Source organism: Eutrema salsugineum, unplaced genomic scaffold (genome assembly GCF_000478725.1).
Source record: "Eutrema salsugineum unplaced genomic scaffold, Eutsalg1_0 scaffold_9, whole genome shotgun sequence".
NCBI lineage: Eukaryota > Viridiplantae > Streptophyta > Magnoliopsida > Brassicales > Brassicaceae > Eutrema > Eutrema salsugineum.
Window position 1 is genome coordinate 3,081,255 of NW_006256342.1, and position 26,868 is coordinate 3,108,122.

At 36.6% G+C, this 26,868-nt stretch overlaps 8 protein-coding genes across 10 annotated transcripts; 4 read left to right on the forward strand and 4 right to left on the reverse strand.

Moving 5' to 3' along the window:
• The first annotated feature begins 107 nt into the window (after positions 1 to 107).
• LOC18009088 (alpha-dioxygenase 2) lies at positions 108 to 3,479 on the forward strand. Its single transcript, XM_006390464.2, has 9 exons — positions 108 to 284; positions 435 to 695; positions 1,106 to 1,255; positions 1,364 to 1,494; positions 1,597 to 1,810; positions 1,900 to 2,273; positions 2,358 to 2,560; positions 2,667 to 2,910; positions 3,036 to 3,479. The coding sequence occupies exons 1-9, from the start codon at positions 192 to 194 to the stop codon at positions 3,259 to 3,261; spliced, it is 1,896 nt and encodes a 631-aa protein (XP_006390526.1). The 5' UTR covers positions 108 to 191; the 3' UTR covers positions 3,262 to 3,479.
• Positions 3,480 to 6,466: 2,987 nt separating this feature from the next.
• LOC18009157 (probable serine/threonine-protein kinase SIS8) lies at positions 6,467 to 13,309 on the forward strand. Its single transcript, XM_006390466.2, has 15 exons — positions 6,467 to 7,532; positions 7,641 to 8,081; positions 8,255 to 8,358; positions 8,548 to 9,698; positions 9,780 to 9,820; positions 9,973 to 10,041; positions 10,148 to 10,248; positions 10,514 to 10,592; positions 10,701 to 10,799; positions 10,910 to 10,978; positions 11,090 to 11,139; positions 11,251 to 11,427; positions 11,610 to 12,518; positions 12,715 to 12,759; positions 12,913 to 13,309. The coding sequence occupies exons 1-13, from the start codon at positions 6,963 to 6,965 to the stop codon at positions 11,749 to 11,751; spliced, it is 3,093 nt and encodes a 1,030-aa protein (XP_006390528.1). The 5' UTR covers positions 6,467 to 6,962; the 3' UTR covers positions 11,752 to 12,518; positions 12,715 to 12,759; positions 12,913 to 13,309.
• Positions 12,147 to 13,393, forward strand: LOC18008699 (peptidyl-prolyl cis-trans isomerase FKBP17-3, chloroplastic). The gene is made up of 3 exons (XM_006390467.2): positions 12,147 to 12,503; positions 12,715 to 12,759; positions 12,913 to 13,393. Exons 1-3 carry the CDS (start codon positions 12,208 to 12,210, stop codon positions 13,283 to 13,285), a joined length of 714 nt encoding a protein of 237 aa, XP_006390529.1. The 5' UTR covers positions 12,147 to 12,207; the 3' UTR covers positions 13,286 to 13,393.
• Positions 13,394 to 13,492: 99 nt separating this feature from the next.
• On the forward strand, positions 13,493 to 15,695 carry LOC18008722. 3 transcript variants are annotated; one of them, XM_006390469.2, is made up of 10 exons: positions 13,493 to 13,687; positions 13,817 to 13,886; positions 14,036 to 14,103; positions 14,228 to 14,289; positions 14,375 to 14,456; positions 14,541 to 14,774; positions 14,876 to 15,004; positions 15,115 to 15,176; positions 15,288 to 15,404; positions 15,510 to 15,695. In XM_006390469.2, coding segments are annotated over exons 1-10 (876 nt in total). In that variant the 5' UTR covers positions 13,493 to 13,636; the 3' UTR covers positions 15,511 to 15,695. The 3 variants fall into 3 exon arrangements, with proteins under 3 accessions (XP_006390531.1, XP_006390532.1, XP_024015080.1); XM_006390470.2 differs by having other exon boundaries at positions 15,514 to 15,695; XM_024159312.1 differs by having other exon boundaries at positions 13,672 to 13,687; positions 14,036 to 14,100; positions 14,224 to 14,289; positions 15,514 to 15,695.
• A 63-nt stretch (positions 15,696 to 15,758) lies between these two features.
• Positions 15,759 to 17,067, reverse strand: LOC18008301 (ras-related protein RABA6a). The gene is made up of 2 exons (XM_006390471.2): positions 16,662 to 17,067; positions 15,759 to 16,275 (listed from the first exon to the last, which is right to left on the reverse strand). The coding sequence occupies exons 1-2, from the start codon at positions 16,880 to 16,882 to the stop codon at positions 15,804 to 15,806; spliced, it is 693 nt and encodes a 230-aa protein (XP_006390533.1). The 5' UTR covers positions 16,883 to 17,067; the 3' UTR covers positions 15,759 to 15,803.
• A 1,782-nt stretch (positions 17,068 to 18,849) lies between these two features.
• On the reverse strand, positions 18,850 to 19,646 carry LOC18008493 (probable calcium-binding protein CML26). Its single transcript, XM_006390472.2, has one exon. It carries the CDS (start codon positions 19,498 to 19,500, stop codon positions 19,018 to 19,020), a length of 483 nt encoding a protein of 160 aa, XP_006390534.1. The 5' UTR covers positions 19,501 to 19,646; the 3' UTR covers positions 18,850 to 19,017.
• An 828-nt stretch (positions 19,647 to 20,474) lies between these two features.
• Positions 20,475 to 22,186, reverse strand: LOC18008369 (thaumatin-like protein). Its single transcript, XM_006390473.2, has 3 exons — positions 22,059 to 22,186; positions 21,599 to 21,923; positions 20,475 to 21,058 (listed from the first exon to the last, which is right to left on the reverse strand). The coding sequence occupies exons 1-3, from the start codon at positions 22,117 to 22,119 to the stop codon at positions 20,710 to 20,712; spliced, it is 735 nt and encodes a 244-aa protein (XP_006390535.1). The 5' UTR covers positions 22,120 to 22,186; the 3' UTR covers positions 20,475 to 20,709.
• Positions 22,187 to 24,114: 1,928 nt separating this feature from the next.
• Positions 24,115 to 25,639, reverse strand: LOC18007904 (GDSL esterase/lipase At1g73610). Its single transcript, XM_006390474.1, has 5 exons — positions 25,378 to 25,639; positions 25,096 to 25,226; positions 24,747 to 24,983; positions 24,394 to 24,649; positions 24,115 to 24,278 (listed from the first exon to the last, which is right to left on the reverse strand). Exons 1-5 carry the CDS (start codon positions 25,637 to 25,639, stop codon positions 24,115 to 24,117), a joined length of 1,050 nt encoding a protein of 349 aa, XP_006390536.1.
• Between the last annotated feature and the right edge of the window lie 1,229 nt (positions 25,640 to 26,868).

Sequence of the window (26,868 nt, forward strand, 5' to 3'; positions counted from 1 at the left end):
ATAAAAAATGACAATACTCAAAATATATTTTAACATAGATAGATATATGCAAATGTGAGTATGCGTGTGGGTCTATATAAATCCATTGTGAGTAATCGTGTGAATACAACCATTACAATTGTGTGACTTACATCAAAAAGCATAAAGCAAACACATAATCCAAAGAAGAAGAAAAAAAAAAACAAAGCAGAATGGGTTTCTCTCCATCTTCTTCCTGGTTCCTCCATCCTGAGCTTCATCATGTTGTTTCGAAGATGTCTTTCTTTGATTCATTTTTATTCTATGTAAGTACATCTCTCTCTCTTTCTCTTTAAAAACCCATAATGATTATTTTTCTCCTGAGAAGATCAACAAATACATAGTAAAAATTGAGTGATGATTCTTTTTATCATATAATTAATTTAATTTGTTTTTTCGATTGATTTTTTGTATAGATTGTGCACTTGGTGGACAAGCTAGGATTATGGCATAGATTCCCAGTGTTATTGGGAGTAGCTTACTTGGGGATTCGAAGACATCTACATCAACGTTACAATCTGATACACGTCGGTGAAATCAACGGTCAGTGTTACGACACCGATGAGTTTTCTTATCGTACGGCTGATGGCAAGTGTAATCATCCATCCGATGATTCCGTCGGTAGCCAAGGCACCTTTATTGGCCGGAATATGCCTCCTTGCACTTCTCAATACGGCGTATGTTTTTCTCCCCCTTTTTATACTCATTATATTACTCTTACATAACATGCAAATTAGTTCCAAACTAATTTTCTGTAGTTTAAGTATTTGTAAAATTTTGATCAAATTGTAAATATTAATCGAACTGATAATATGGGAAAAAGAGAACCAAACTTTGTGACGCATTTCTTTTTCTTATCTCTACTCACTAGTGGTTGAAATCGTGATGTACGATCTTCTTTATGGAATAAGTTTTTGTTTATTACGAAAGTGGTTTTTTTGTTGTGTTGGTTAGCATATTAGTAATTTCATCAACGAAATTAATTATGTTATGAATTACATTATTTTGTATAAACGCAGAACGGCTAATATTTTTTATCATCAGTAACTTGTTTAACATAATTTGTGATGGTTGACTACTGTTACAGATTTTGGATCCACATCCAAGTGTGGTGGCTACAAAGTTGTTAGCGAGAAAAAGATTCATAGACAATGGTGACCAATTCAACATGATTGCTTGTTCTTGGATTCAGTTCATGATCCATGATTGGGTTGATCATTTAGAAGACACCCACCAGGTTTTTGTTCTTTTGAATTATATATTCAACATTTACATTTCTTTCCCTCAACTTAGTTTACAGAAAAAATAGATTATATGCTAATTACCATATCAAAACGTCTTCCAGATCGAGCTTGAAGCTCCAGACGAAGTAGCAAGTGGATGTCCATTGAAGTCATTCAAGTTCTTCAAAACGAAGAAAGTTCTTTCCGGTGATCACCACAAATCTGGTGCTGTCAACACAAGAACCCCCTGGTGGTACGTATTTTGCAGTCAAACCTGTGCTTAATCACTGCTTAACTGTAGTTTAATTATCATCAGAGTTCGATTTTACAATATATATTTTTATTTTTGAAATAGGGACGGGAGTGTAATTTATGGAAATGACGAGGCTGGAATGAGACGAGTAAGAGTTTTCAAGGACGGGAAGCTAAAAATCTCCGGGAATGGCTTGTTGGAGAGAGACGAAAGAGGTATTCCGATCTCCGGTGACATAAGAAACAGTTGGTCAGGTTTCTCTCTGTTGCAAGCTCTCTTTGTAAAAGAACACAACGCTGTATGTGAAATGCTCAAAGTAAGACACTGATTGATCACTTAATTAGGTTATAGTATATATCTTGTGTTACAAGTAGCCTCACACTAAGTTTTGACCTTTTTTTTCAGGAACGGTATCCAGAATTTGATGACGAGAAACTTTACCGGACTGCAAGATTGGTGACAGCAGCGGTTATCGCTAAGGTTCACACGATCGATTGGACAATAGAGCTCTTGAAGACAGACACACTCACTGCTGGGATGAGGATCAATTGGTATGGTTTTTTAGGGAAGAAAGTGAAGGACACGATTGGGGCAAGATTTGGTCCTATACTTAGCGGATTAGTTGGCCTCAAGAAACCAAAAGATCATGGAGTTCCTTATTCGCTTACGGAAGAGTTCGTTAGTGTCTACAGGATGCATTGTCTTTTACCAGACACACTTATCCTCCGAGATATGAAATCTGAGAATGTAGACAAAGCAAACCCTGCAATAGAACGAGAGTAAGACACATAGATCATGTTTGGTACATTGTTTGGACCGACCCAAGTGCAGTTTTTGTTAACCTAGAAAATGTTGTTGAACAGGGTGCCGATGACGGAATTGATCGGGAAAGAGGGAGGCAAAAAGGGTTCGAGAATTGGATTTGAGCAGTTACTGGTTTCAATGGGACACCAATCTTGTGGTGCGTTGACATTGTGGAATTACCCTAATTGGATGAGGAAACTTGTGGCTCAAGATATCGATGGAGAAGATAGGCCTCACCTTATAGATATGGCTGCCTTGGAGAGTAAGTCAAAATCAATGCTTCTTCTTCTTCTTCTATATCACCAATTTTCTGACCGATTGATACGAGAATCCATTGATTTGGTTTTAATTGATTTATTTTTTCTCAGTTTATAGAGATCGGGAGAGAGGAGTTCCTCGATATAACGAATTCAGAAAGAATCTGTTGATGAGTCCGATCAGCAAATGGGAAGATTTGACAGATGATGAAGAAGCAATCGAGGTTTTAAGAGAAGTGTATGGAGACGATATAGACAAGCTTGATCTAAACGTGGGATTGCACGCAGAGAAGAAGATCAAAGGATTCGCTATTAGCGAAACTGCTTTCTTCATCTTCCTCCTCGTCGCCTCCAGGTTTGTAAATTTTTTTATTTTTTTGTAAAGAAAATCAAATTATACTAGCAGTAATTAAAACAGAGTATTTTCTTGCGTTACAAGGAAGTCAACTTAATTGACTTGGTTTAATGAACAATGAATAGGAGGTTAGAGGCAGATCGGTTTTTCACGACGAATTTCAACGAGAAGACTTATACTAAAGAAGGATTAGAGTGGGTTAATACTACAGAGACTTTAAAGGATGTAATAGACCGACACTTCCCAAACCTAACGAACCAGTGGATGCGATGTACGAGTGCCTTCTCTGTCTGGAGCTCAGACCCTAACCCAACCAATTGGCTTCCTTTGTACCTCCGACCCGCACCATAGACCGTCGGATAGCACGTGGCTCATGTGTATGTGTCACGTGGTTCCTTTGGAATATTTTCTTTTCCTTTTTTTTTTGGGTGAGGGCTTTTGGAATTGTGTAAAACCGTACATATGAGTAAGTCATATAAGCAGAAGAGGTGTAGTCTTTAGTATGTTTGGTTAATAAAACAATTGCCCCCAATTTCTCGTTGTTTATGAAATCATCATTTTAAAAGTTTATGGATCATCATTTTAAAAGGCAATGTGAATTAGAAGTAGAAAACAAGAAGATACAATGTTAAATACAACAGTTAAACCCAAACTCCAAGTGCGAGTGAGAAGCGAAACATTTCTTTTTCTCTTCTACTATTTTCCATTTTCTTTTTTCCTTCATTTATTCTCCTACTTGCTCCCATTGATCCTGCAAGAGAGAGACGCGCGCAGCAGAAAGAACAAAATTTTCAAATTATAGGAGAAAACCGAGTTTCAATTATTACGAAATCGGCTTAAATTATATGGTTCACTTGCGGTCTGCTAAACCGATGATATTAAACTCTGGGCGATCGCACATAAATGGGCCTAAGCCCATTTAAATACAAATATGCTAAATCCATCAAAACATTCAAAACGTTTATAAAACAAAGAAAGTTATACAATTCGCATTCAACAAATTTTTTTTTTTGTCAAAATAAACCGCTGTTAAACTAGAACAATACACAATAATCGCAGTATTTAAAACACTAGCTTACAAACACCGTTGATAAACATAATTATATTGTCAATTTGTATTATTAATCTAAGCATTCTGCTAACAAAAAGAATTAAAAGATAATGACAGCCTGAATTCCTAATCCACCATGGCACCGAGCCACCGTGCATAAGTATATAAAATTGTGTAAAAGAAAACAAAAAATATATAAAATGTGTAAAAGAAAACAAAAAAGTATGTAAATTGTTAGAGAGAGAACGAGAGAGAGAGGTGATAGGTGGGGAAGTGGTCCCCAGCATCCAAAAAATGTGTGGCTGGCACTAATTAGAATGCACCAATTTTTTTTTTGTTTTTTCGCTTTATTACGCAAACAAAAAAAGAGACTGTAAAAGGGTTGCTTTTCGGGATTGGATAACTATGACGTGGCATAGTCACCACTTCCACTCGCGCGTCGATGTTTCCACGCGCTTCGGTCAAAGTAGTCAAACCCCCAAAATCCCGTTCTAAACCGAATGTTTTTTCGATTTATTTACGGTTTTACCTTTTTAATTCCTGCTTTGCTTTAATTTGGTTTGGCCTATTGTCTAGTGAGCACTCTTATCTGAGACTCCGACTAAACACACGCGAGGTTTTATTATTACGTAAACGTTTGTTCAATTGGCTTAAATCAAACTTAACGTGTAGTAAAATCACCACTTACTTTTTATTTACCATTTCAAATTTTAATAGTGATTAGTTTTCTTGCTAATATTATGTTCATATATGACGTCAAAATCCCCGCATATTCTTTTTGTTTTGAACATTTTCATAATACCCGAATATTCGCATTAAGCTTTTGATTCTTGGCTTGCGTTTCTGTTGTATATAAACGGGAGGGTTGAGTAATGACGTGTCATATGACGAATGGGCCAAATATTCGAGCGAATTAAATATTTTGGTGATCAAAATCTTTCTTTTAAGTTTGGACAAATCTCTAGCCGCCCAAAATTAATTGTTGGCCAACTACCCTTGATCGGCTTTTAAATTTCCCAATACAATATATATATATATATATTTCTATAATTTAACTTATAACTTGTTTTTGAAAAATAGATAACTTATTTAGGTGTTTATAAATCATTCATTTGACGGGGAGAGTTTAACTTAGTTTTACAATATTAAGATATGGTGGAAAACAAAACAAAAAAAATAACATATGGTGGAAACAAATGCAAACTACTCATAATAAGTTACCTTAAATGTGTGGTTTCTGACCTCACAATCGTGTGGACGTCATAGAGTTGACCCACAGCTAAGTTTATTTATGTATGTATATATAATTACACATATTTAGTTTATTTATGTATCGTATATATATACACATATTTATTAATATAATATAATACACATTGTGAATTACAAATACTACCCAGCCTACTTATAAAATAGTAAAATACAAATAATGTTAATGGACGGACAATCAAAAAAATGTGAAGTGGATGTGTTGGGCGACTATTGGCACACAGCTCACTCTTCAAGGGGATCATCGGAGGGATACAATGATTGCCTGTTTACATATATCATACATGTATACCGCATACGTGAGTGTTGACGTATATATAAATATAAATTTATAACATTTATTATGTACGACAAGAAAAAAATAAGTGCGTATGGAGGGCATAAACAAAAAAAAAAAAGAATAACTATGTACATGTACATATCGATTTCGCGATTTGATTTTCTCAATGCGTTTGCAATTTTTTTTTCTACACGAATGCAGTATAACTGATCATACTGTAACTCGTGAAATAACTCACTCTGCATTATGTAAGGTTCATCGAAGTTATATATTTTGTCACGTGCGAAATAGAGTTATCTTTTCACAGGAATATTCAGTTTAAATTCTCTTTATTTTTCTTTTTCTTCTTAAAATTGACAGCTTACTTAAAACAATAAGCCATTTCTAGTCATTCTCAGTACAGAAAGTTATTGGACTTAATTTTTTTTGACATTTATGGTGATTCCTTTTTGCCCAAAAGAGATACTCCTATTAAGATATTTTAATAAATAAGACATTTTTATAATTTTATTATGAGGACCAAAAGCCTTTTGATTTATTGTTTCGTAGTTCGTCAATATTTATTGGTGGATGAAATGGGTCAATGGGAGATAATTTCTATTTAAACCGATCCATATAAATTCACATAATTTCATAAAAAGTATACTGTAATTGTTACAAACAGTGGGTGCAGATTCTGTGGTTTTTTTTTTATTATTATAGAAACAAAAGGTAACCGTTTTAAATGCCTCAATTGACGTGAAGCCTGTCTTCGTGCAATTTAATTATCCCGTATATCTTTTTCTTCCTCATCTTTTCAGGTTCACGCACTGAGATGGATGAAATAGATACGCCTTTCCTTTTTTTTTCTTTTTTTGGTTTGCATGTCACAGTAAGTACTACTTAATTCTCATTAAACCCACAAATATACAAAACAAAAATACAAAAAAAAAAATTTAATTGCTCTAGAGAAGAGCCACTCTCTCCACTTCTTTGTCGGACTTTTTAGACAGAGAAAGAAAGTGGCGTAAGCTTTTTTGGCCGAGCGAGAGAAAACGAGAGAAACAAGTAACAAGTTGTTGCTGAAGGAGAGAATTAGAGGTTTATTGTACGGAAAAATTATCAGTTTTTCGCTTTTTCATTTTTTTTTGTTGCTTTAGATTATTCATTTGAGTGGGTTGTGTGCTTTTAACTATTTTCGTGATTTATCGAAAAAGAGTGGATGCGAAAAATTCCTTTGTGTTTGAGCTTCTGAGTTTCTCACTAGCTCAAGCTCTGGAAACTCATTCATGCCGTTTGATTTTTCCAGTTTTGAAATCCAGAAAATGGTTTTTGTTTGCTCTCTCTGATGGGGTCTACTTAGATTCAGGCGAAAGTTTCAACGGTGTTGATTGAAAAAAAAAACTGATAGGTTTGATCGGGAATTCGAATTCCGAATCTCCGCGGTCGTGTTTGGGCGAGGAATTAGGGTTTATGAAAATAAAAGAGGAATTCCATGGCGGTGGAGAAGTTCTAAGACACGATGATCACTTTTCTGGGATTCGGAGTATGAAGATGAACATGAAGAACTTTCTTAGGAAATTGCATATCACGCCGAATCAATCAGATGAAGCTGAGGGATCGATTTCAACAAGTAGGAACAACTTCAAGTCGAGCGATGAATCACCACCTCCAGATTCGTCGAGGTCTCACCATAGCAGTAACTCTGAGCTCAAACCCTTCTCCGGTTTATCTAGTTGGTTAAGCTCTGTTGGTAATAGAAAAAGCCCTAGTCCACCAAATTCGTTCAATGCCAAGAACAGAGAGGTTAACAAGGCCATGGAACATGGTGATCCCGTTATTTCTGGGTCGGAACATGCCGAGCAGGGTTCGAGTGATGCCAAAGACCCTGAGGTTGAAGAAGAGTATCAGATACAGTTGGCTTTAGAGTTGAGTGCAAGGGAGGATCCTGAAGCTGCTCAGATCGAGGCTATGAAGCAATTCAGCTTAGGCTCTTGTGCTCCTGAGAACTCTCCAGCAGAACTCATTGCTTACCGGTACTGGGTAAGTGTATCTGTTTCAGTTCTAGTAAAATTCAGAATCTAATTACTTGATTGTGTTCTGAAATATGAATCCACCTCAGGTCAATTTTTTTGTTTTTTGCATTCACAGAATTATAACTGTCTTGGCTATGATGACAAGATCTTGGATGGTTTCTATGACCTGTATGGAGTGTTGAATGCATCCTCATCAGAAAGAATACCTCCTTTACTCGATCTTCAAGGGACACCTGTTTCAGAAGGTGTGACATGGGAAGCTGTTCTTGTTAACAGAAGTGGGGATTATAACCTGTTAAGAATTGAAAAGACGGCTCTTGATATTGCTGCGAAATCAAAATCGGTTTCTTCCTCTGGTTTCGTGAACAGTGAATTGGTAAGGAAACTGGCTATTTTAGTTGGAGATTACATGGGTGGACCAGTGGTTGACCCATATAGCATGTTGAGAGCTTGGCGGAGTCTTAGCTACAGTTTGAAAGCAACTCTCGGAAGCATGGTTTTGCCGCTTGGTTCTCTAACTATTGGTTTGGCTCGTCACCGTGCCTTGTTGTTCAAAGTATGTACTATGGCTTCTCTTTTAGTTTTTTTGCTTACTTCTGAAAAGAAGGTCCTTTTCATTTGAATCTCATCACATTTTTCAGCTTATTGTAATCCAAATTCGATCGAAGATGTGGGCAGAATTGCCATTTTTAACTTTTAAGTTTATTTCATCCTTTCTGTCTTTTGTAGGTTTTGTGTGATAGCGTTGATGTTCCTTGCCGTATAGTCAAAGGACAGCAATATACCGGTTCAGAAGATGTGGCAATGAACTTTATTAAGACTGATGATGGCAGGTAATCATCATTATGTATAGATTCAACACTTTCCCATCATTCATGTATAGTTTTAATGTGGTATGTTTAACTAGGCATATGTACATAAGTCTATATGGACTTTGCTACTTTATCTGCATCTCCTAAAGCTAATGCTGCGGCATTGTGGAAGAAAATGTGAATTATATGTTATACATTTGTGAATTTCAGGGAGTACATTGTTGATCTCATGGGAGATCCTGGCACGCTTATTCCAGCTGATGCAGCTGGACTACAAATAGACTATGATGAATCTGTCCTTCCCGCTAGTCCCGGAAACAATGCTTCATTTCAGGTAGCTTCTTCCAGCAATGGAATTGAGAGATCATTTGAAGAGAATCCAGAGCTTCGGACAGGGGAACATCGTTCTTGTACCAAGTGTTCCAAGGAGAGAAACCTATCCGGAGGTGGAGGCGATATTATTGTTCATCCAAATATTTCAAAGGAAGATGTGACAAATGTTGAAAAGGCTCCTGTTCAAAATCTCTCTAGCAGGCCTATTCATTCTTTCACTCATATGAGGTCACCTTCTTGGACTGAAGGTGTTAGCTCCCCAGCTGCGCGGAGGATGAAAGTCAAAGATGTTTCGCAATATATGATTGATGCTGCCAAAGAAAATCCACGATTAGCTCAGAAGCTTCATGATGTATTACTTGAAAGCGGAGTTGTGGCTCCACCCAATTTATTTTCTGAAGTCTATCCCCAGCAATTAGAGGCAACCACTGAAATCACATCTCCCACTGAAGCTAAGAAAGAGAAAGGAATAGATTTAGAGGCAGCTCAGCAAGGAAGACAACAAAACGATTTGGGCCAAGTGCGGTTTTTGCCACCATTACCAAGACTGCAGTCTAAAGCAAATACACACGATGAACATGATCATGGCAAAGTTGTTAGCCAATCTGATTCTCCACATTCTGAAGCATCTTCTACAGAATATGCCAGAACCGTACCTGCTGCTGTAGCTGCAGCGGCTGTTGTTGCATCTTCAATGGTTGCTGCTGCTGCTGCCAAGTCTGCAAATTCAGACTCCTCCAGCTTAGAACTTCCTGCTGCAGCTGCTGCCACAGCCACTGCTGCTGCAGTTGTGGCGACAGCTGCAGCCGTGTCCAAGCAATTTGAATTAGGCTCGAATAGCGATGGGGATGCTGGTTCAGGTGAGCATGAGCCTCAAGGTAGTGGGGACTCTCATCATGGGTCAAATTCAGGAGGGGAAAAAATATCTGACAGATCTACAGGCAACGAAAGTTCCAAGTCTGATGATGATGTATCTGATTGTGAGATTTCGTGGGAGGAAATTACTTTGGGGGAACGCATTGGACTCGGTACCTGGCTTATCATCTGTTATCTGCTTTGGTGTAACTAGTTCTACAAATTGTTACATAATTTTACCTCTTTTGATACAGGATCTTATGGAGAAGTGTATCGGGGAGATTGGCATGGGACTGTGAGTATTATATTTGCTTTTCAAGTTATACGGTGAATTAGATTTCTTGGAATATTATAACCACTACGATTTCTGAATAGAACTGGATGAAGAAAGACTTAAGCAATTCCGTAGTTTGAGTTCCATATTGTTGAAACTCTTGGACTTGGTAGGAAGTGGCTGCCAAGAAGTTCCTTGATCAAGATATTACAGGAGAAGCATTGGAGGAATTCAGAAGTGAGGTGGGATCTTTTACTCTAACCTTTTCCCTATGTTCCTTGTTTATAGTTCTATATCAAATCCATGTTATATATTCTTGTAACATTTATCATTTCAACATGATTCAAGGTCCGAATCATGAAAAGGCTTAGACACCCTAACATTGTTCTCTTCATGGGAGCTGTGACCCGTCCACCGAATCTCTCAATTATTACAGAGTTTCTTCCTAGGTATACCAAATGATTCTCATGTGTGCCTCTGTTTTTCTCTTTTAAAATTAAACTATTTTTTTGTGTCCTCTATATACCAAAATCTTCTTTGCATTAACGATTTGCTGCACAAGTATTTCATTGGAAGTCCTAAATTCTGGAGGAAGCAAGTTAAATATTAATTACGTGTGGCTTACACGATGGCTTGAAAAGCTTCTGTTCTGGTTGTTCGTTTTTTTTTTCCTTTTAAAAATCTTTTCACTAGTCTTATCTCAAACTTGTGCAGAGGGAGCTTATATAGGTTAATCCATCGGCCTAATAGCCAACTAGACGAGAGGAGGCGTCTAAGGATGGCCCTTGATGCTGTATTATTCTTGTTCTCGTTCATTCTTATTCTTGATCTCTGTCGTCTGTTTGCAACTTCTGGGTTCTTCCAATAGAGTTACCTGAAACATGTTTCTTAAAAATTTCAGGCACGTGGAATGAATTATTTGCATAGCTGTAATCCGATGATTGTCCATCGTGATCTAAAGTCACCTAACCTTCTAGTTGACAAAAACTGGGTTGTGAAGGTCAACATTCTCTCCGTAAAATAATTTATTTCTTACTAATTGGATAATGTTCTATCTTATGTAACAGCAAATTAGTGTGCATAACAATAACGGCTTTTCATATATATCAGGTGTGTGATTTTGGGTTGTCTAGAATGAAAAACAGCACATACCTCTCTTCAAAGTCAACAGCAGGCACGGTAAGCTGCTAAGAAGTTAGCGTCTCCCTTTTCTAAGTCATATCCCTCTGCCGTTATAATAGCTAGTTTGTTAATCTAAGTTAGGCTTGAATTTGTGTTGGTATCTTTCAGGCTGAATGGATGGCTCCAGAAGTGCTTAGAAACGAACCTGCTGATGAGAAGTATGATTTTCATTCTTTTTTCATTTAGTTCGCTCTGCTCATCAAAATTCTTCTCTGTTCCCTATTTATGAAGTAGGCCTAATGTCAAGAAAAATACAATACCTGAAACAGGTGCGACGTTTACAGCTACGGTGTGATTCTATGGGAACTCTTTACGTTACAGCAACCGTGGGGAAAGATGAACCCCATGCAAGTTGTTGGGGCAGTTGGGTTTCAGCACCGACGTCTTGACATTCCTGACTTTGTCGATCCAGCAATTGCAGATATAATCAGTAAATGCTGGCAAACGTGAGTATTTAGTGTTTGCACCACAGCAACTTCACTGGACATCCATATCTCTCTGTTGATGAGTCTTGACTCTCTTACGGCTTATAGTTCTGTAACGACCTTGACACTTGGGCTTCTAAGCTATCTTGTTCTTATGATTTGGCTGATATATGTAGTGGGTTTTGTGTGCGTGTGTTTATTAGGGATCCAAGGTTAAGGCCAAGTTTTGCAGAGATCATGGCTTCTCTAAAGCGGCTACAGAGACCTGTAACAGGTTCCAGCATCCCAAGACCAGTCCCCAGCTCTTCTTCAATAACAGCTGAGAAGGAACAAAAGGATAGATGACAGAAGAGAAAGACCAAACTGGCAAAACATTTTTTGACTGGTTATAGGAAATCTCAAGGGAAAAGCTTACAGAGTTTCCTTTTTTTGGTTTTTGGCTCAGCTTCAGTGTTTCACACAGCTTGTGACTAGAGCTATTAAAAAACCAAACTCATGGAAGATGAAGATTGAAGAGTGAAGAAGGTAAAGGATCATTCTCGCGTGGTGTTGTGTGGCTTGCTAGTAATGTTCATCATATTCATGTGTAATTTCCTCTGTTTTGTTTTACAAATTTGAAAGTGTAAAAAAGAGAGAGAACAACAAAAAAAAAAAACTAAAAAAAAGAAGAAAATATCATTGAGAACTCTTGTCTTATTCATCACACAAACAAGATAAGGTTACTATTCCTTTTTTTATTAATCGGATATAGAGTATTAATCAAAATATGTATTTTCTCTGTTTTTTGAAAATCCTCTGAAAATGTCGACTCTCTTCACTGCGACAGCTCCTTCCCACCACCGTTTCGTCTCTCCTTCCCAACATCCGAGACCGAACATTCCATCTCAGCCGCTAAGCATCGCCTTCTCGGAGAATCCGGCACCGGCGGCTGTCACATTGCAGCAGCAGCAACATGTGACAGATTGGGTGGCTTCTCCGGTGACGCGACGGTTCGGAATCAGCGTCGGATTTGCCTGGGCGGGATTTCTCGCTTTCGGCGTTGTCTCGGAGCAGATGAAGTCACGACTCGATTTGTTCCCGGAAGACGCTAACACAAGGTTCCACACCAATAAGTTAGTCATTTGAAATCTTTTTAGTCTGATAAGAACTGAAGATGGAAAAATTATGAATGTTTGCAATTAGGACCAGGAATTAGCGAATTGCTGTTGAGCTCACACAAACTTGATTCGTCCTTGAAATGCGTTTTGGTTTTGTAATCATACTCACACAAACTTGAAAAATCTCTTGTGTAATTTTCTGGATTGGCAGAGATTTAGAAAAGCAACAAGAGATCGTCTTACCAAATGGCATAAGGTACATTCCCTAAACACACAATGTTGATAATGTTTCATCAATTAGAAAGAGTTTCCATTAATAGTTGCAATGGTTCTGGCTCTATATTGTATATGCTCTGAAACATTCATCACAAACTCAAGCTCTTGTCTATTGGGAATTTGAACCGTGCAGGTACTATGATGTACAAGTTGGAAGCGGAGCTAGTCCAAGCTCAGGATACTTGGTAGTGTTTGATGTAAAGGGACAAGTACATGGAACCGAACAAGTGTTTGTCGACACATTTGGAAGCAAATACAACAACAAGAAGAAGTCACTGGCGATGGTAATGGACTCAAGACCATATAGCAAGGGACTATGCCAAGGCATAGAATATGTTCTGAGGTCAATGAAAGCTGGTGGCAAACGTAGAGTGATCATTCCACCGTCTTTAGGATTTGGAGACAAAAATGTCGAATTCGGAGAGGGTTTGCAGATTCCTCCATCTTCAACACTTGAGTATACCATCGAGGTTGATACAGTCTATTGTTTCCAAACTATTGTATGAGAGATTATGAAGCAATTAGTGTGTACTCTTTAAAGTTTCACAACGTTTTGCTTGTGCAGAATAATCAAAGCACATGTGGTGTTTCGTGTATATCTTCTTTATATGAGTCTCTTCTGGTGTACTAAAGTGAAAACGGCACGGTGTTTAGTTCGTAGCCACATAAATCCATCTGAGGTGTCTTAGCAATACACCAATGTTAAAAAAAATGGCGACTTTTCTCAATTTTCCGCATAGACGGAAATAAATAAGAACAAAGGAGATAACGAATCGTTTCTCTTCGATCTCAAGTGTCAAAAAGAATTATTATTCTCTGAAACCTACTCTGTTTTTTTTTTTTGCTCGTTGGATAGAATGGGAACGGTTCTCGATTCGCATTTCCTGGCTCTCACTGCCATCGTCACTGTAAGTTCTCTGCCATTTTGAATCTTCGTTTCTCTTTTTCTGTTTTTTTTTTTTTTACTTTTCTTTTTGGAGGTCCAATAGTTTCTCTGGAAATTACGAATTTCAAGTCTTCTTTTCCATGATTTGCAGGTGGTTTACCAGTTCATATTCTTCGTAATAACCGCTCTATTCAAAATCGATCAAGTCACTGATTTTGCAGGTGAGTCCTTGATGGCTTCTTCAATTTTGCTACTAGAGTCTTTCTGTATATAGAGAGGTTTCTTGTCCCTTTGGTGAGTTTTTGTTAAGTAGGAGTCAAGATTTGGTTTTCATTACATAAAACATCTCTCTGTTACTCTGTATGTTCAGGAAGCACAAACTTCGTTATACTTGCTGTATTGACTCTTGTTCTTAAAGGCACTTGGCATTTTCGGCAGGTAAGTTTCAGCTTCTTCTCCTCTGATTCTCTTCTTCTCTCGTTTTTCCTCTCTGTTTTCTCACATATTGTGATTTGATGTATTGCGTTTCCTTCTCTTCACTGATGCTATCTTCTCCTCACAGATAGTCTTGACTTTGCTAGTTGTGGTATGGGGTCTTCGCTTGGGGATATTCCTTCTAATGAGGTCTGCACCGAGACACTTGTTTGATGACCGCACAAAAATATATCTTTCTTTCTTCCTGATCAGACAAACACTCTTGTCGTTTTAGGATCTTGCAATGGGGGGAAGATCGACGCTTTGATGAAATGCGTGGGAAGTTGGTGAAACTAATAGTTTTCTGGACTTTTCAGGTAAACCTTTTTTGCTTTCTCTTCTTTATAGCCAACTCGAGATCAATGCTTGTGATCTCAAGTTCGTTTTTGCTTCCATGGCAGGCCGTGTGGGTTTGGACGGTGAGCTTACCTCTTACAGTTGTTAACGCAAGTGATGGTGGTGGATCTCTTAAACCCACAGATGTAATCGGTTGGACAATGTGGGTTTTCGGTTTCTTGATTGAAGCTGCAGCTGATCAACAGAAGCTCTCTTTTAAAAACTCTCCAGAAAACAGAGGAAAATGGTGTGACGTTGGAGTGTGGAGGTTTTCTAGACATCCAAACTACTTTGGTGAGGTTAGTGTTCCGATATATACCTTGAAATCTTGTTCTTCTCGTATAAATGGTTATCGTAAAACCCATTTGATCTCTGTACATGAATGGGATATGTCCATCAGATGTTACTGTGGTGGGGTATCTTTGTGGCTGCATCGCCGGCTCTACATGGTGCAGAGTATCTTGTCATATTCGGACCAGTTTTTCTCACCTTGCTACTTCTGTTCGTCAGTGGCATACCATTACTCGAGGTTCTCTCTCTTATTTCTCACTCTCTTTCCCTACTTATTTCTCACTCTCTTTCTCTACTTAGTTAGAGACAATTTTCTGAATCTACTATGGGTGACTTGAATATAAACAGGCATCGGCTGACAAAAAGCATGGCAACTTGGGAGCTTACCGTTTCTATAAGAAAACAACAAGGTTTAACGCGATATGCACTTGCTAAAGATAACGTTTTAATAAGGCTAGCTTCAATATGTGTTATATACTTATAAAGCTAGTAATTCGATTCTATCTTTGATCAATCTTTAGTCCTCTGATTCTGTTACCGAGAGGAGTGTATGGGAACTTACCAGGATGGTTTAAGGCTGTGTTTCTCTTTGAGCTTCCATTTTACAGCCGGAATCTCCCTGAAGAAACGCCTGTTTAGTAAGTATCTCTATCCATTTTCAGTGTTTCATCTCTTTTGTATCTTTTCTAGTGATGACTAATGAGCTTGGCTTTTCCTTCTTTTTTTTATTTATTACGTGCAAGAAAGTTAGAGGAGACATCAACAAAGGCAAAGAGATTCTACGTAAAGATTACTGATTTGTGGGGAACAAAACACATTCTTAGTTTATATTTTCTGTTCTTACAATACTCTGATAAAATTGTGTAAAACAATTGCTTGTAAGACATCAATAACAAGAACCGGATCTCAGATTGTGTTATGTCTTAAAATCCAAGTACCGAACCAAGTCAAAATTTTCACGAATACATGAATTTAAACATCATCATAAGTATTCCAAAACAATAACCCAAAAAAACACAGAAAAATACATTAACTATTTACTGGAAACAACAATTGCGAGTAGAGCTTAGTGGTTGAGTAGCAGTTACTTCGTGGATATTCACAATCTCTTTACCGGCGGGAAGAACCGTACCGTTACCGTTAACGTGAGCTGTTGCAACGCCGTTGGATTTATTGTCCAAAGCGATCCTCTGGCTCACAACCTCATGTATCCGTCCGATCATCACGAGAAAAGCTTCTTCGACGTTAACGTTCTCTAAAGCCGAAGTCTCGAGGAAATAAAGACCTTCTGCTTCAGCGAGAGTCTTACCCTCAGCTTCTTCGACTTCTCTCGATTGTCGGAGATCGGATTTATTGCCGACGAGGACAACGACGATGTCAGGATTGGCGAACTCTCTGAGCTCAAAAAGCCATTTCTTGATGTTTTCGAAAGTTGTTCGTCTTGTGACGTCGTAAATCAGCAATGCTCCTAATGCTCCACGGTAGTAAGAGCTTGTAATTGCTCTAAATCTTCACTCATAAAGAAAACAAAAGAAATTACAAGGATTAGAGCTTATTTTCACTCATAGTTACAAAATAAACAATCTGATAAATTCTTACTAATCTTTTTGTTACTTCACTTCTTTATTTCCTCAAGTTTGTGATAGAATATATAAAAAAATTGTGTCTAAAAAAGATCAAAAGAAAAGATAGAAAATATAGACAAAAAAAAAGAAGAAGATACAAAATAAGGAACAGAGTAGAGTAGTCACGAGGTCGCAAAATTATGTCCGTGAGTTTGATCGCTCACAAATGTTTCATTTTAAACGCCAAAACAGTATATGAGTTTAGCGCTTTTGCGTTTAAAGAACATTTAAGCGTTATAAAAGAAAACATATACGCTTTATATATTGTACCTTTCTTGACCTGCGGTGTCCCAAATCTGAGCTTTGATGATTTTATCTCCGACTTGAACATTCCGGTAAGCGAATTCAACTCCTATGGTTGGTTTAGAGTCGAACCGGAACTCGTCTTTGGAAAATCTTGACAAGAGGTTTGATTTTCCGACGGCTGAGTCTCCGATCAGAACCGCTTTGAACAGGTAGTCGCATTCTTCGTCGTATGAATCCTCCGCCATTTTTCCGATAACAGAGTTCCTCTTTTGACTAGTGTTTTTTTTTAATAATTATATGTTACGACTAAGAAGGAGAAAGGTGAAGTATAAAATCTGAAGACTAGGAAAGAAGAAAAGGAAGAAATGAAAAAAAGAAAGTTTCTCCGCTGATTTTGGTTGGCTTTTGGTTGAAAATTGGATTTGATATATTTTTTTATAGTCAAATCATTAGTATTTTAGTTTCTGTGGACAGTTTTATAGTGTACTACTATCAGTAGTGCTCTTCATTAAAGGAAGATATATGATGAGATAAAGATGGCGTCAAAGAGATTGTAATAATGTTAATAAATCAATAAAATCGAGAATATGGTGTTATATATTAATTATGTATTGGTTGATTAGGTTTTAAGATTAATAAGAGAGGGTTCATAATCATAAGTGCAGCTGTTGGCATGTGAAACCATGGATTACAACATTATGATAACGTTGTCTTGCTTTTATGATTGTTTTTTTTTGTTGGGATTACACACAAACAAAAAAAATAGTTACAAAGTCATGCCATCGTCTTTCACATGCTGTGACAAAATATTACTGCCTTCGCTTATATGTTGTTTTTTGTTTTTACTTATAGTGGTTGGTTCCCTTGTGTACCTTTATTCTGTTGATTAGGAAATATACAGCTATTGGAAATCATGATGTTCAATCAATCAATACCTATTTTCTATTTCGTTGACATTTTTCACCTAAGATCACACGCTTTTAAAGTTATGTTTTACACCAAGTTTTACTTGACGCATTGGTGTTTTTGTTTTCTTTTTTTGCTTAAAGAAAGAGATGTGTTATTTGGTGTAACTGTAAATTTTTAATAATGACTATATATTACCATGGTTGAGAACCTGCGTTTTTAGGTTTGATTATAATATATATATATATATATACTAGTGTAAATAGTTTATTGCATGATAAATGCTTGAGAACAAAAAAATGTTGATTAGTTATATAGTCTGAAAACAATTTGTCAATTTATATTACGGGAAAGGAAAAGGGATCAATTTGTTAATAAAGATCAGGGTGAATAAAAAGGGGCTACATGCCAATATTGAGTTGAATGCAAGTTATCTAACTAAAGTACGTAACACGAAATCTCTCTACCAGTTTAAGTGGGGAGATGGAGATATCAGATAAATTGTACCATTAGGCATTACAAGAACTAAGAAAATGACATTTCACAGTCCAACCTTATATATTTATATGTGTGTATTGACAAAAGAAACCCTCGGGATGTTAAAAATACTCTTTGGGCCCAAGCCTTTGTCCCTTAAAAAGGCCACTACTTGTTAAAATGAACCAAGCGGTGAACCTCTTTTTAATGGCCTCTGGTCTTTTTTGTTTTTTTTTTTAACAACTTTCATTTGATTAAACTCACGTGAAGTACAATCTGTCCAAAAGGATTCTTCTATCTCCAAGGGGAAAAACGTGTGGGCCTCGTCCTTGGCGTAATTTGGGCCCTTTTATTACTTGTTTCTCAATTTCTTAAGAAAAAAAAAACAGATTCCATTCTACATCAACCTAAAAAAGGAAAATGAACAATTATAAATTATAGTTGTATTTTTAGAAAGGAACTGTTTGAACAAGTTCTCCACACAAATAGCATCAGTATTGACCAAGTCTAGTATAAAGCAGTCGTAGTGGAGTAAACCAAACAAACAAAAATAAAATACTGTACAATTTTATAATCAAATAGCGATTTCAGCATCCAAATTTTGGATTTTGGATTGCTATGACGACGAGAATTGCCACCGCTTGAGTCCCTTTCGTATAATTAATTTAACCGACTGTTACTCTTGTCTCTTCTAATAAAATCATCGTCCAAATTTATATCCTTTTTCGTTCGAAAACGATTCATAATCCTAATGGATTAGAAACTAAAAGCCGAAGTTTTCAATTTGCTTATCGAATGATTAAAATTTCAAGTAATCAATCATAATTGCAGAAGCTAGCTTGCTCATAATTCCATATAAGAAGAGATCGGATTTGTTGTTAGCCTAGAAATGTAAAAAGTACCAAATTTCCATAGATCCACAGACTCATAAGTCATAACACAAAACAAAAACAAAAAAGGAAGATTAAAAAAAAAAAAAAGGGGGCGACTCGAAACCCTAGGCGGAGGATCCTTGCTTGTTGAGGAGTTCAGGTGACGCCATCATCTTCTGAAATTCCTCGAAATTGACATTTCCGTCGCCGTCGGAATCCACATGCCCGATCATTCTCACACAGTCCTCGACGGAGCAGGTCATACCGAGACGATTGAGAACCTGGTGGATCTCTGAAGACGAGATCAAGCCGTTTTTGTCCTGATCGTAGAGATCGAAAGCCTCACGGATCTCTGCGGCGGTGGAGGATGAGCGGCAGATGGTGGCGAACTCTTCTAGGTTGATGTAGCCGTCGCGATCGATGTCGATATCGTCCAATACGCGGTTGAGCTCCGTCTCCGTGTACGACGTTCCCATCGATTTGAAGACGTTTCCGAGCTCGGAAACCGAGATCTTCCCGTCGCCGTTGGAATCGAACTGGTCGAATACCTTCTTAAGCTCTAGATCCGTCGTGGATTTGTTGGTGGAGTCAGGATTCGCGGTCGCCATTTTCGTTTTGCAGTTTTGGGTTCGTAATATCTTTTGGCTTCTGATTTTTTACGTTTTTTTATAGAGACCGCGATAATGAAAAATTTCGTTTGATGCTTTCCTTTTTCTTTTGTTTTTTTTTGGACGATGCTCGATTCCCTTTCTATCGCTACCCTTCACTATTAACTAAATATATACGACAAAAAAAAAACTAAATATATATATTTTTTGGTTGAAAGTAATATAGAGATAGATATTTCTTTTTTGGATAAAAAAAGAGAGATATTTCTTTCTATCGCAATAATCTATGCGTTAGTTTGTTTCCTTGACTAATAATTTTTTTTTCTTGACTAATAATTACTCTTGTTATCAGTTTTATTTTATTAACAAGTTGATGATTTGTACGATTCCTTTATTGATTCTTCGATTTTAGTGTTCTATTGTATAGACTATAGTCGTATAGTTGTAGTATGCTACAATTTGATTGCATAGTGGGTATCAAAATAAGGAATAGGTTCTTAACGACAAGTCAATGTCTGCCTCTATTGAGAATCTGAAATTACAAGTGGCTTAGAGTGAGAGACCTTTTCCGGTAAAAGATATTCAATTTTGTTGGTTATACAAAGTGGTATAAAAAGATTAGTGGGAAGAGAGTAAGTAAACCAACATGAGAGTAATAGTCCCGAATATTTTTATAAGACACATTTGTGTGGGCAAGATATATATTGAAAAGTTTTGAACTATGCCTGTCATATGATATTTCTATGACAGATTTCTTTTTTTCTTGAAGAATGTAAAATCACATCCATGCCGTAAAATCAATATCTATCTCTATGTTGAAGAATTTATCAAATATACATTTGTAACTTAAAAAATTGTAACAGTAAATTATGTGGGGGGTAGTAGGATTCTGTGAGTGAATCGAAGTTGAAAACTAAGAAATGATGTCGGAGAGACGATGAGGGAAAAAATGGAGCCATGGACAAACCAAGACGCTAACAAAATTTGCCATAAAATCGAATTTCTTATATTTGGTGATAGCTAATTATCGAACCAAACTTACATTCTCGCAAGTAGCAACTCCGATTACCGACAGATATGTTAACCCAATGTCCAATGATAATTCATAAACTTAGCAAGTTTTACCCAACGATCAAAGAAGAACCTCGTACTGACTAAATAATAACGTAATATTCATTCTCATATTATGAAGGGAAAGTGAGATTTGAATCAACGGGCATGGTGGGGGCAAAAAGTGACGACGTAGTTAGCTTTGGAACACGTGGCGATGCTAGTAGGGTCGTCGTAGGCGTAGGAGTAGGCCTTAGGGCAAGCAACCTTGAAGATCTTGGAGTAAGCCGTGGGCCTGCAAGACTGTGGGTTACCGAACGGGCCGGTACAACAGTAGCGTGGGGAGTTAAAGGCAGAGCAGGCGCTTTTACAGGCTACTACTTGTTTCCCGTCACGTGAACGGACTTGTAAACCAACCGGACACATCCGGTTCAGATCGCTCACGCAACCGGCGTAGCTGCACTTTCCTGTTCCTTTCACCGGCATTATTGACATCGCCAAGTTATATCTGTCATTTTCATTTATAACAAGACAGTTAGTATGGAAGAGTACGCAAACAAATTAATATTCAGCAGATGTGGGCAATTTAGTTTGCGTCTGGTTTTTCTTGTTTTTTTGGTATAAACGGTTTATATAAACAAAACCAAATATAGTTTAGTTAAGTTTCGGTTCGGTTTACTTAAATTTTGGATTTGGTTTATTCAAAAATTCACTTAAACATAGTGAAGTAATATTTTGACTAAAAATTAAAAGATAGAAAACAGTGAAATAATTATTTAACTTGTGCTGATTATATTTATAAAAACATGATAATATTTATTTATTTTAAATAGGCATATGACATATATACTTTTGTTTGAACAAATTTTTTTGATTGATTCAAGAACACTGAAATAGATTATATATAGTTTGGTTCAGTTCAGTTTTAATGGTTACGGGTTTTTTTCCTACGCTAAACGAAACCGAACATAAAACAACGAATTAAACCAAACATTCGAAATTTTGGTTTAAACGAGACATGAACTGTTTAGTTAGCTATTTGACATACCCATCAACGAGGCTGACGTCATAAAAGTCCTGGTCATGACCGAGGGTGATCTCGGCGAGTGTAGCCGGAGGTACACCGCCGGCTCCATTACAGAGGAGAGAACCACCGCAGTCTCCGGTGGCGCAGCGACCACGGCCGGATTTGCCGAAGGAGCAGCCGTGGCGGCCCCAGAAGCGACCGGACCAAAGCGGTGGAAGTTGGAGGCTATAAGCTCTGTTCGGAGACAGTTTAAAACCGCCGCCGGCGAGAAGTGACTGACCGGAGCTAGGTTGGATCCCAGGCCAGACTGTGTATGTGCACTTGTTGTAGAATATTACCGTTGAAGCTTATTATATCACACAGCAATTAAAAAAAAAAGAGTAAAATTAAACCCCAATGTCATTTATTTTCATTAGATGTGATTAATGTATGAGTTTAAATCTAAAATGTCCGAGATTAATTGTGTAAAGAGGAAGAATACCTGAAGCGTGGGAGAGAAGAAGAAGGAGCGGGAGGAGGAGGAGGGATATTGAAGAAGCCATTGATGGTTGTTAATTTTGATTCAAGTTCGAATACAAGACGAAGACTGTAAGACCAGCTTCTCATTTCTCATTGCTTTTGGGGATTTTCTCTTTATAGGGAGAAGCAGACTCTTTTTTAATCTTATTAATATTTTTTCTTTCATTTTTAAAAGGGTTTATAAAATTATTTAAAATGTAAAGCGCGAAGTCGAGAGGAAATATTTACAAACAACTTAGTACGAAATAAAATATTAATATTATTTCGTAGCTGGGATTTAGTAGGAGTTTTCGAGTTTTAAAACTTTAAAAAGCGATAAAGCATTCTTATTAATATTTATCAAACTGTTGGATTTTTTTTTTTTTCGATAAATCCTATCGGTTGATTCGGTCGGCTCCGGTAGAAACGCACTGAAGTGCTATAATGAAGACTTCTCCCTGGTTCAACGGTTCAACGGACACCATAAGCCTTGAGCGAACTCGAGTTAACGGGGCATGAGATCCAAAATGGATCATGAGATCCAAAATGGGCCATAATTTTCTACATAATTGTGTTTTTTGTTTCTAAGAAGAAGTAGTGTAACACTCCATACAACCCTTTCCTACTAGTTCTAATGATGCAGGCAAACTGTTGGATATTACTAATTCTTTTTAAGTTCAAATTAGTTTAAATTACAGTATTATTTTCTAAAAATGTTCTCGAACTGTTTATTGGTACCATATATATTAGTTATTTCAGCAAAGCAGTATTGTTTTAAGAAAAAAAATAAACAATTTTAGCTTCAATCGCAGTTTAAGCTTAGGGATGCTGTCTACGAGACTAACACTTCGTTATCAATCTGATTCACCAGTTTAGAGAAAAATGGAACATTTTTGCATTGTTGCAGAAGAACGGTGTTAGCGAAAAAAAAAATGTGTGTAATTTGGGGAATGTAATCATGACAAAATTTATCTCACCTCTCGAGGCTGTCAGAAGACTAAAAAATTGTATACAGTAGTATATCATTTCCTTGTTCGTAAAATCATACGACAGCAAATAAATTCAAGGGTAATTTTTACTTATTCTAATATTAATGTCATTTAGAAGTTGATGGGTGTGTATGGTTTTCTTCCTGTTAAAGAATTTGATGGGTGTGTTAAAAGTTAAAATTATCGACAACAAATGAAAAAGTTCACTACTACACTACATTTATCGAAATGAGGACTAGTTCAAAAACTAAGGTTCACGTGAGATTTTGGATTCATGTGACAGGCAAAGGAATCCTGCTACGGACCAGTGGGATTTAAATCTATAGATATGTTCTTACAAAAGAACAAAAGCTGTAAGAAAAGTGTATATATATATTTTTAGTACTATCACAATCGACATAAAAAGATGCTCCTTGACTACGGTGTTTGAAGGCCCTCTTATCAAAGTAAGAATATGGATCGAATCGAAGAGAAATTGCCGATATCATTGATAAATCTTAAACTTGTTGATTAATTATGAAACAATTTGGAAAAGTCATGTTCTAAATGTCGCGACAAAGGGATGCACGTGATAAGCAAAAACAGGATGGTACATTTTTAATTTGTTAACAGTACGTGATGATCATTGAGTAAAATCCACCGTTTGATGTTAGTTTATATATTTTCAGAAACCTCCACGGTCCATAATCCATACAAAAACCCATATAAAGGCCCATAACTTGAATCGAAACCCTAATATAAATGGCTAATACTATACGGTGTTGAATTTTGCGGAATTTATGACATGTATTTATGCAGCCACATAACTACTCTGTGATGAAGAAGAATACACACGTTACAAACAACAGACTATAGATTTTTAATTTGGATCGGAGAAGGTGAGAGGGGTCAAGCCAACACAAAAGATCCAAAATGTTTGTTAACAAGAATGGAAAATATAGAGTTTGAGATTACTGTGAACTTATTATTATTTCTCTAAACATGATCTATCACAACATTTCATTTCAGTATTAGCTATAACAAACTAATTAAAAAGCTTTGAGAATTTGATCATGCGAGCTGTTCTCTGATATCTTCAATAATCTTTGGTGTGATCATTTTGTATGACTTCTCACTTGGATGAGCAACATCCCAAAACACGTAACGTGACGCGTCTAAGCACGGTATTACAGACGTTGGCGTACAACAACATCCATCAGCTACATCAATAAACCCTACATTTCCAACGAATGATATAGCATCTTAATTAAAGGTATCAAAATTTTTATTTATCTACTGTAACGCTTATATATTGCATAGATGAGTTGTGTTGTTAGATCAAGTCAATACCTGAAGCTTGGGGGTTGTTGATGAGACCAAGAAGAGGATTGTACATATCTATATACATGAATTTGGCACCCGGGAATGTTGTGCCAAGATTGCTAAGTTCGGCAGATAATTTCCTGTTGAACATTTCAGCTGCTTGATTGGAAAAGATTTCACATATTTTCATTAGATTTCCAACCATGTTTCTTGCTCCCGGTAAGCAACCTAGCGGTAGTGTTCCCATAACCGCGAATTTTCTTGCACCCATATCGTATAAACTCTTCCAACAACAAAAAGAAACAATACAATAATTTAGATTACATTTTGACAGAAAAACTAATCACATGAATTCTTTTTTTTTTTTATGATGTACGTACCTTTATGAGATCACGAGTCCAAGTGACGAGGAGATCAGTGTATGCTGGAAGAGTGTATTGTAATTTTCTAATTGGCATCATGAAATATGTGATAGCAATATCGTTATTCCCCGCTGAGATTAAATAAACGGCATTTGATATAATTTCGTTTGTTTTTTCTTGACTTCCTACGACATTGTTTAGTTTCGTGACGTAGTTTTGGAAGTCTTTCACCTGATCTGACACCCATATAACTCCCTAAATGAAAACATTCACCAACACAAAATAAATTAATCTATTTTGAAAAAAAAAGGTTAAACAGAAAATGATTATTATAAATTACTTTGCACAACATAAATTTAATTGTTACTTGTATTCTAGCAGTCATAACATCAAGTCCAGATCCACCGGATGCAAAACAAACACCAGTCGGTAGATCATTGCTCGAAAGACTAGGATCACGATATGCTGGCAATAGATTCTTCAAACCCAAACCTTCAGCTGCACATAAAGACAATGTAATAAAATCATCAATATTATTTGAGACATATAAAAGTTCCCAAAATTAATTGAACCGTTACAATCTATCTCTTTTGTTTTCCTATTGAATGAAAACGTTACAAACTATAAAAAATTGCAAAGATCAATGTACCAATCATATCCGAGAAAACTCTCCCATTTCCAAATCTTCCCGTGGCTCTTCCGCCGATAAAGTCTCGACCGTATGGGAAAAAGTTGACTTTAGTAAGAGTTAAAAGAAGATTATTGTTGCCCGTATCAAGTATTGAGTCTCCAAAAGCGAAAAGTGCCGAAACCGTTGAATTTCCATATGTTTGTTGCGCAGAAACAACATAAAACATGCAATTGGACAAGAATCCGAACAGCAGCACTTTGGAGAACATAGCGGATTTCATATTATTTGAAAGAAAGTTTGGTAAATATTCCGAATAAGAAATGGTGGAAACGAGATGTTTTTTTACCTCGGAGAAAAGAGTAATTATTTATACACTACGTACGAATTTCAAGATACATTGCATAATCCAATTCAACGAATTTGAAGTTTTCATAAATGTTATCATTGTGGATCAGATTTTGGAACACAAATCTGAAATTCAACGAATAATCTATAGCATTCAGCACGAAAGTTGACGTGTATATGTAAATTATTCGAATAGGAAATCATATATTCCTTTTATATATTTTAGGCAACTATTTACTAGCCTCAACAGGCTCAATTGTGCATCGCTCTTTATATAATCTCTGGTCAACAATACATACCAATCCATCGATTTGAATTAACCTAATAAAACATAAATGAGAAGGGTAACATCTCTCTAGTCAAGCAACGGATATGTATTTGGTCTTTCTGCTATTAAATAGTTTCCAAAAGCCATATAAACTATTAATCATCATCGATCTTGACTCAAAATCCAAACTATGTATTCGCATTTTAGAACTCAATAAATACAGTGGAACCCACGTTATGTTTCTCTTTCTCTTTGTACCCCAAAAATCAAAATAGATGCGTGCGTGTATGATATACGTATTGTTACATACACAGAGACACACCCAAACAAGATTTGCCGTTTTCCTTGAAGGTCAAGGAAGACAGAGTCGACTCTCTGTTTTATGTATATCTTAATATTTAACATTCATTCAATAAAAAAAAAAAAAGGTTATGTTTTTTAGAATGACTATTCAACACGACGATAAAAAAATGACTATTCTACACTCGAGCTCATTGGCTCTATTCACACGTAGCTCAAATGTCCTCATTTGAGATCCTTCCTTGAAAGTCAGAACCATCTGACTCGATCGGTCAGAGTCCCATTCTAGTCTTGGTTTTGGCCGAAAACTTTTGGATCATCTAACGTTATGACCACAACATGTCTCACTGATTTGTCAAAACCTTATGCGGAAGCAGAGTCTATATATTAGCTAGCACTCATCAACGCATTGTAAATTTAAAGAATAAATTAAAAAGGGAAAAAATCCTCAAATAAACATGTACTAATTTTTATATTTAGGCGTATAATCCTATTGAATCATTTGTCTCTTAATTTTACTTCTCTAGGCCCTGTAACTAATAAAGAGTTTTTTATAGATGTTTTTACACTAGGTTTGAAATTTGACATAAAGGTTA